Source organism: Cotesia typhae, unplaced genomic scaffold, assembly GCF_013202065.1.
Source record: "Cotesia typhae breed Kobodo isofemale line unplaced genomic scaffold, CoteBio_Ctyphae contig_5, whole genome shotgun sequence".
In the NCBI taxonomy this organism is placed as follows: domain Eukaryota; kingdom Metazoa; phylum Arthropoda; class Insecta; order Hymenoptera; family Braconidae; genus Cotesia; species Cotesia typhae.
The window spans coordinates 6034658-6043912 of NW_027423757.1; the positions used below are offsets into that span (position 1 = coordinate 6034658).

The 9255-nt window shown below is 25.2% G+C and overlaps 2 protein-coding genes and 1 long non-coding RNA gene across 3 annotated transcripts; all 3 read right to left on the reverse strand.

Annotated features, from left to right (window-relative positions):
* Positions 1 to 208: 208 nt before the first annotated feature.
* Positions 209 to 1486, reverse strand: Ccdc58 (Coiled-coil domain-containing 58). Its single transcript, XM_074247700.1, has 2 exons — positions 1440 to 1486; positions 209 to 617 (listed from the first exon to the last, which is right to left on the reverse strand). Exon 2 carries the CDS (start codon positions 600 to 602, stop codon positions 240 to 242), a length of 363 nt encoding a protein of 120 aa, XP_074103801.1. The 5' UTR covers positions 603 to 617; positions 1440 to 1486; the 3' UTR covers positions 209 to 239.
* Positions 1487 to 2671: 1185 nt separating this feature from the next.
* On the reverse strand, positions 2672 to 4243 carry LOC141530669 (uncharacterized). Its single transcript, XR_012479780.1, has 3 exons — positions 4025 to 4243; positions 3023 to 3236; positions 2672 to 2913 (listed from the first exon to the last, which is right to left on the reverse strand). It is a non-coding gene; the product is annotated as an uncharacterized LOC141530669 (long non-coding RNA).
* Positions 4244 to 4561: 318 nt separating this feature from the next.
* Positions 4562 to 8322, reverse strand: LOC141530666 (uncharacterized). The gene is made up of 9 exons (XM_074247907.1): positions 8063 to 8322; positions 7745 to 7990; positions 7000 to 7154; positions 6772 to 6919; positions 6264 to 6690; positions 5703 to 5857; positions 5390 to 5629; positions 5086 to 5318; positions 4562 to 5009 (listed from the first exon to the last, which is right to left on the reverse strand). Exons 1-9 carry the CDS (start codon positions 8115 to 8117, stop codon positions 4830 to 4832), a joined length of 1839 nt encoding a protein of 612 aa, XP_074104008.1. The 5' UTR covers positions 8118 to 8322; the 3' UTR covers positions 4562 to 4829.
* Positions 8323 to 9255: the final 933 nt, after the last annotated feature.

Here is a 9255-nt window from a genome sequence, read left to right on the forward strand (position 1 = left end):
TTTCAAGTTCTTTTACAATGTACATATTCTATTAGTTGTCTAACATCATTAAGTAGTTATTATCAATAAAATGTTAATTGGAGTTATAAAATAAAAAAATTTTATATTAACATTTTGAAATAAAATTTTGTTGCTACTAATTCAATAATAAAAAGTTTATATTTTTGTCACGTTATTTAATAAAACAAAAAAAAAAAAAAACGTGTACTTTATTAAAACATACGATTTATTAAAAAGTTCTAAGTGCTTGGTTTATAAAACCCACGACATTTAGCCATATAAATTTGATTGGTACGATTTTTAACTACTTCTTCAACACCTAATTCAGATTCCAACAGCCTTAAAGTTGTTTGTTCGTGTCTTAATGATTTAAGCACTGAATCATCATCAGGTTTTTTTTCTTTTTCTTCTTTCAATCGTTTGACCTTTTCACGTGATGAATCCATACACTTTTTAATTGCAATTTCCCTTTGTGAATGGCCTGATTGAATTTGTTGGAATAAATCTTTACATTTAGAAGTAGCATCCACTTGACCCCGAAATGATTCCGTAGGAATAGTTGTATTTAATAAGTAAATTATTTTGTCATCTATCTGTCTCATTTTTTGTAAGGAGTCCTGAAAAAAAGAAAAAACAATATTAAAAATCAATTAAGCCGACATTTACAAATTTTTAGAATTTTTTTTATTGAAAAAATTATTACAAAAAAATTAAAAAAATTTCTCATTTTTAACAAACTTGAAAAATTGTGAGTGGAATTTTTTAAAAATATTTTTAGCTATAATTTAAAAATTGAAAAAAAAAAAAAAAAAAAAAAAAAAAATCAAAATCTTTAAAATTTCGTCTAACTTTAGGATTATAAAACAATAATTTTGTTAGTAATTAAATTAATTATTGTGTTCTTAAATTCTAAAATCAAATCGTCAAAATAAAGCCGGCAAATAATTTAAAAAAGAATAATACTAAAGTTAGCCGACGTTTTTAATTTTTGGATTTTTTTCCAATAATAAAATTAAAACAAAAAAACATTTTTTAAAAATTGCATATACAGTTTTTCAAGTTTTTTACAAATGAAATTTTTTTGTAATAATTTTTCAATAAAAAAAAATTCTAAAAATTTTTAAATGTCGGCTAACTTAATTTTCAATAAAAAAAAGTGATTAATTTAACAAAAAAATAAATCATTAGTTTTTAATTGATAAAAAAATCTAATGACTTTTAAAACGCACAACTTAAAAATTATTAATTCAAAGTATTTAATAAAATTTATTTCAATAATTTTTTGTAGATCACTGTGAAATAGAGGTTATCTGAGATCAAATATTTATTAAAATATGTGAGATAATCTCTTTTATCAATACATTAAAAATAAGAACAAAATTTTTAAATTGTTGTAACTTAAATTTGATGTGCATTTTTTTTTTTTTTTGTGAAAATACCTGAAATTCCAAAAATCCCCACACTCCATGCTTGAAGATGCTGCCATTTTGAACTGAAGGTTAGGTAATTAAAAAAAAAAAAAAACAGATTAACGTTAGCATCCCATCTTACCAACAGAGGAAGTAAGAACGGAAAATTTCTCTTATCAGTTGATAAAATAAATATGTACAGAAGGCTAACCTCATTAAATTTAAAAATTCAACCAAAAGTTGCCAAAATAAATAAATCAACACACTTTGGATTTAATTTTGCCGTTATTTACTTATTACTAACCTATTACTAGAAAAACTCTGAATGATATTGAAATTAACAGGTATTTAAAAATTTTTTTCATTAAATTAAAACTAAAAAAATATAAAAAATTAAAGGCATTATTTTTAAATTTTTTATACATGGAATTAAAAAGGAATTTTTTTTTTTTTAATTTTTCAATAATAAAAATTATAAAAATTGTTTGCTAACTAAATGTCATAATTTATTCATCAAAACTAGTAATAGAAGGAATTTTTTATATGATATTAAAATCAGCAGATTTCTAATAATTTTTATAATTTTTACAACAAGTCAATTATGTTAAAAAGGAATATTTTAACAAATTTGCACTTATAATTTTTAGACATGGAATTTTTTTATAATAATTTAGTTATTATATAAATCAAAAAATTTGAACGACGGCTAAATGATACTTATTCTCAAATTTTTCTTTTAATTCTATACACTAACATTTCAGTTCAATGATTTATAGCTGAATAAAAAAATGTATTGTTATTGTAAATGATAATTGTTTTTATTATAAAATTTTTGAAGCTGTTGTGAAATCATTGTATTACATTTCTTACAATAACATAAACATAATTAAAGATTAATAATCTTGTTTTATCTATTAATGATATCATACTTCGTTTTTAGTCAAATTCTGATTACAAAAATGTCGATTAAATACAAAAATACATTGTTTTCCGAAATTTACAATGGCTCATAATACTTAAATGCTAAGACTTACACAGTAAAATTTTTTGTGTTAAATATTTAACACTTTTATGTTAATTTTAATACAAAATCTTTTGATGCAATAACGCAAAGTTTTTTACTGTGTATGCATCGATCTTAACACATTTTAATTTTTCGTTTTGAAAAATTAATTTAAATAAAATTAACATTATTAACAAGAAATGTTTCTTTTTAGTTGAGCAAATATTTTTTTCAGATTATTCACATATAAATTATTGACTTTAATAAAAAATTTAATGAAGATTACGAATTACTTAAAATGTTCCTATACATTTTACATTAACAAAAAAATTAAATTATCATATTACAATATAAATTTTACGATGAAGATTATCCCTGGAAGAATAAACATCAAAATATTGGAATGTATTTAGAACTGTATCAAAGAGTACATTCCTCATCTCTAATTTCTCGGATCAGCAGTTATTGGTTGGATGTACCATTTGAGCTCCTCCATAAGATCTGGATCATTTTTTAAAATTTCACAAGATTTAGAATATACAGTATGTACTGTTGGAATTACGAAGCCCTCAGGAAGAGGAGTTCTACGCGCGTGTGACTCTGTTATTACCATCTGTGTGTGTAAAAAACTAGACAACGTTTCTAAAAGCAACGCAAACTCTTGTGGCCTGTTATCAAAGCGAGCTCCTACTCGGGCAATAAAGTTCATGGCTCCTATAATAGTCAATTTTGGTGGTGCTATAATAGGAGGTAACGATCCCTCCACAGGTTCAAGTTCATCCTTTTCGCTTGTAGTTGGCATTGCGGTTGTTTTTGCGTTGTCACTGTACAAAAAAATAAAATTTATTAATTTAACTATTTTACAAATTACTTAAATGTCATAACTACATTTAATTAATTCTTTAACATCTTTAAAAAAATTACAGTCTAATTTTATTTAATTATTCCAATTAATTTTAACTAATTTTCAGTTCGTTAAATTTAATATCAGATGAAATAATTTTTTAACTGAAAAATTTTTATTTTAAATACAAATTTAATGAATAGATAAGATAAAATCATTTTAGTCGTATAAATATATTAGTGATAGGGTGTGAAGATAATTTTTTGGAATTTTCTTCATAGATTACAACAAAAAAAAAAAAAATACTGTATTGTGAACGCTACGAATGAAATTTAAAAATGACTCATTACTTTGAAATTTTTCAACGTAATTTAAGAATCGAGTATCCTCCTGTAATACCATTAAACTTTCTATTCCATTATACACGACAAAATAGTGTTCAAAAGAACATATGTACCATGTTCATTATACACCATGAACATTATGCACCATGAACAATTGTTTCAGTCAATTGCACAAACACTCAGTTTAAAATTTTGCGTCATTGCGTCAAAAAATTTTGTATTAAAAATTTTTGTTAAAATTTAACACTTTTTTGTGTAAATTTAACACAATAAATGTTAAATTTACACATAAAAGTGTTTATTTACACATAAATATTTAACAGAAAAATTTTTAACATAAAATTTTTTGACGCAATGACGCAAAATTTTTTACTGTGCTTAATTAAGATTTGATTATTTTAAAAAAATTTAATCGAATACTAACCTCGAGTCCTCTATAATTTGTTACTATTCAGAAGATATAAATATAAACTTCAAAATTAAGAATGAATATAAAAGTATTCTTCTGGCGCCAACGTGCGATCAAAAACTCAAAAATTAAACTGCTGTCAACTCTTCAATCACTCACAAATAAATAATTTCTTCTTGAGCTTGGGCTGCTATACTGTGCTTTGATAAAGAAAGACGAGCGTCTAATACATCACTTTTCTATACGCTTACTTTTATAAACAATTTGCTATATTCAAATATCAATTTTCTGCACTAATAAAAATTTAGCTGCTATTATATGCTTCTAGTTCTCGGAAAAAATTGTTTCGATTTATGTAAAGATCGTATTTTTTATTTTGGGAAGTAAATTGAACAAAATTTAATTTGCATAAAATAAATTTGAAATCAGTAAATTTAATCAATTTTTCCTAGTTTCAGTTTTTTAATTAATTGATAGAGTTAGCTTAAAAAAATCTTGACTTTTTATGAATTCAAGTATTTAAAGTTTAGTTTAAAAATTCAAAGTATGCAGATTGAAGATTTTATATGATCAATAATTTTTTAAATAGATTAGATCGAATGATATTCAAAGCTTGTTTGAATGTTGATAAAAATAAAAATAAAACTAAAAATCTATCATAAAGTATAATTCTTATTTCAAATTAATGGAGTAAACAATTGATCATAAATCTTAAAATAATTATTTTTCAAAATTTGTAATAACATCAAAACATTTAGCAAACTCAAAAATTATTATTTTGTACTTAGTAAATAATATGCTATTATAATTTAATATGCAATTAAAAATTACCCAAATAAATAATAACTAAATTTAAAATTAATACTGAGAAAATAATTTTGCTCGTGCAAGCAGAATTTGATTTAAATGTAAAAGTTATTATGGAACTTTCCGTAGTTGCCCACGGATTTGCGCCGGTGTCAAAAAATAATGGACATTCGTCTCGTTCACGCTCATATTCCTGTGATAAAAATATGATTAAAGTCACAAAGGCTTATTCAATAAATAAAAATCAATGGCTGAACATAAAAAATTACCGTCATATCAATCGCTAAAGCGGCTCCTTCAATCCAATTGTAACTTTTTGCCGTTTGATCTAGACTACAAACGGGACCAGCAGCTTGAGACATAATTATTCTGTTGAGGCCAGTCCTTTGGTACACCCAGCATCGATATGCACTCGCTGGGTCTAGTACATCGTATGTTATCAAATACGACTTAATATTTTCCAAAAAAAATCCAATACATTGCAATTTATAATCAGAATCGCCTTTAAAAAAAAATAAATCATATGGTGACTTCTATACACGTTTTTTTTTTAACTAATAAAAAAAATTTTACTGTAAATGTCAACTGGTCGTCCTTTCCAATCTAATGTTAAACAATAGTCTTTTTTAATGTTTATTTCTCTTTGTCTGAAATCACAATTTGAAAAGTCGGATATATTCTCCTGACAATAAAGCTCTGGTCTCGGTGCTACCGTAACACCGCCTAAAATTCGTGTCTCAAATAAATGATCTCCTCTTTGTGTGAATTGAAATTTTCCTGCGATTGGGCATCTTATCGGATCAGGATCTTTTGCTATATTAAAAAAGTTTAATCATAAATTAACACTATTATTTATGAAAAATTTTTAAATAATTTATTTACATACACACGAGCAAACTGTACTTCCATTTGATTTGATTTTGAAACTGTCTCCATGAACAAGCTACCGAAAAGTCATCTTGAATAACAGCAATACTTCTTCTGTATCTTATAATATTATGATGCCGTGGTACAAAATCGTAACAAATGTAATCTTTTTGACTGTAATAATTTTTCAAATTATTGGCGATAAATATTTAAAATTCTTTTAATGATACTGAGATTAACAGATTAACAGACATCTGCCAATTTTTTAGATTTCTAGATCAACTAAATTCTTATGATGTTATGTCCGAAAAACAAGGTTTTATTTATTAACAGATAAATTTTTCTAACGAAAAAATCGTTGAGTTTTTATTTTATGGGTTCACGAAGATGAATCATAAAATCTTATTTTTCGGACATAACAATGCAAAAATTTTAATAAAAAATTTTATGTCTATTAGAGATTAAAAAAAAATTTTTAAATTATCATTTAAATTGTCTGGTGATTTCAATATTATAACTTTTATGACATCGACAATTATTAAAAAAGTATTTATTTATTAATGAAGAATAATAAAATTACCATCCAAAAGTATCAAGACGAGCCATCATTACTCTTGTATCACGTTTTTGCATGCAAACATAAATCGTTTTTCGTTCACGTCCTGTATCGGGATACCATGTTTCTTCAATATGTGTATCATTAATAACCACATTAGCTTCTTTATAATCCAAATTTATCCAATCCCCTGTCATATTTGCCGCGAGATTACATCCAGGTTCAACAATTTCAGATTTTTTTTGAGTGATGTGCAATCGTATTGGACTGTCGTCTATTGCACTCAAAGTGTTACACTCAGGAGTTAATGACATTCCAATATATTTTTCATCATCACGATTTTTCAAGAAGCATCGATATTTTTCTTCTATGCGGGTCTCTTTTGTATTGACTACAGCGAAATAATGATTCTTATCGACAAACCAATCACCCAAGCAACTGTACTCGACCACTAAAAATTCAAATTCATTGAATAGATAATAAGACAAAAAATTTAGTACTTATAGGGTCAATAGAAGAAATTAATTTTCACCTGCGTCCATTGTTCCATTCATATTTTCACATTTTTTATATGTTATATTAAATTTTTGGTTACTTATCATAAATTGAGATCCTGCTGTTTGACATGATTTTATTTCAGCATCTTCATGATTACACTCTCCCGTAAATCTGAAACGGTTCTAAAATTCATGATAATTTTTATTGCGTTCTGTTAATATTATAATTTTAAATTGATTATTTAGAAAAATTAATCGATTACCTGATAAGCGAATTGCCATACTCCCTCAAGAGATGATCTACAGTTAACAGGTCTCGGAAACTCTGAAAATAACGTAATTTGTTGTTTTCTGTCCATTCCTTGGCATATGTTTTCAATATTCGGTTCCACATTTTCAGGCAATTCTATGCATTCCACTTAAAAAAAAAAAAAAAAAAAAAATTATTATAACAGAAAAAATTAAGTTTTCTTTAAATATTCAAAAAAGAAAATTGAACCCTAAAACAAATTGGGTTACTTTAATTTTTGTATTCAAACTATCAGTTATCAAGAACCTTTTTTAATTTTCAAAAAATATTTTTTAATTTTATTCTGTTTACACTAAGAAAAAAAATTTCTTTTGAAAAAAATTGAGCAATGTTTTAATAAAAAATTAATTTGTTATAAATTTTATTTCTTAATTGAAAAAATTAAAATCTTTTTTTTTGAAAAAAAGTTTTCTAGATTTGGAAAAAAATAATTTTTAATGAAAATTCGAAAGTTGTCAATCTAAATTTTTTTTTCCTAAATCAAAAAAACTTTTTTTCAACCAAGAAAGTTACTGTGAGAAAAATTTTGATTTCTTCAGCTAAAAAATAAAACTTTTTGTCACAAAAATGTTTAGTTTAAAAAAAAAAAAATTTTTTTTTTCCCCGTATGATCGCTTTTGCTGAAGAAAAAAATTAGTGACATGAATATCACTTCGTTCTTTTTTCTTTAAATCATTAAATTTAAATTCTATACTTACATTCAGTTTTATCTAAAATATTTAACGTTCTTGTAACAAGTTGAACACAATGATAACATGTGTGTTCTTTAAACACAAATGTATGATTTGATATTTCATTTTCTTTCATTAAAATACATTTTCCACGACCTGACATTGATTCAGTATCGATGAGGGTCTTTACATTTCTATTTTCCCATGAAAACCAAGCGCCTCTAATAACTTCAGGAATCTGACAAGATTTTTCTTCTTGCAGAGACAAACGAACTGCAGCAAAAAATTCATTTTATAAATTTTCTGCTCGTTTTTAAGTAATAAATAAATAAACAAATTTCTTACCATAAATAAACAAAAATAATAATTTAAACAACGTAAACTTATTAGCCGTCAACATTTTGCACGAGTTATTTTATTGATAAACAACGTTATTGACCGAATTCACGGAATCAATATTGTTGTATAGTTTGTCTGAGTTTAACGCTTTTCTTCGGACTAAAAATTTAAGTGAAAATGAACACGCCCTTGTCTTCGTTAACTCATGTCTCACCGATTGTGGTTTTGATATGACAGAACGCATAGAATTTTGTGTATATTAATGTTAAATAAGAATACTACGTAACAGAGTATTTTGTAACGTGCGGGTGAAAACAGAGGGGATACGCGTGCCACGAATGGAACTTCATAGCTTCAACAGGTGTAGCGTGTAGATAAAACATATGTATTTACATTTATGTCTGTTAACAATCATTATCACGTATATGAGTAATATGGATGAGTGAGCACTAAAACATGACTATTATTGAGATCTTGACAAATATTTCAAAAATTATGAATAATACCTTATTTTTTTTTAATTTTGAGTGATCTATTGTAAAATTCATTTATAGACTGTTTCTACATCTCTTACAGAAGATTCCTATCAAATTTGGAGTCTATAGGAGCTGTAGTTTAAAAATTGAAATTTTTCATTATTAACACCCCCGCAAACCCCTTTAAGGAAGGAATTCCTTAAAATCCGTTCTTAGCTGACCTCTACATAGCAAAAGTAATATTCTTACCAAATTTGAAGTCTCTATGTCTTATAGTTTCAGAGATATCGTGATTTAAATATGTTTTTAATTACTGGAAAATAACCGCTTGTAAACTAGAACGTTTACTAACTCTAAATTTGGAAATCAGTTGATAATGTCATTTGTAAAATTAGTCGCAAATAAAAAATGATATTAATGAAATTAACAAAGTGGAAATTTCATCAAATATAAATTCAGTCATTCATAAAATAGCGAAAAACAAAAATCTGTGGCTAGGTGAATTTAGCCAATTTTTATAACATTAGCCGATTGTAAACATTGTGAATTATAAAATTAGCCGTTTTTAAACTTCTGATAACTTTTGAATAGGTTGCTCGAATCTACTTTAATTTTCAGAAAACTTAAATGGAAGTCTTTTTCGATGCCTTAAACCGTTTATTATAAGGAAAATAAAATAATGGAATTAAATAGATAATAAATACTTTATTTTTTTTTATTTTT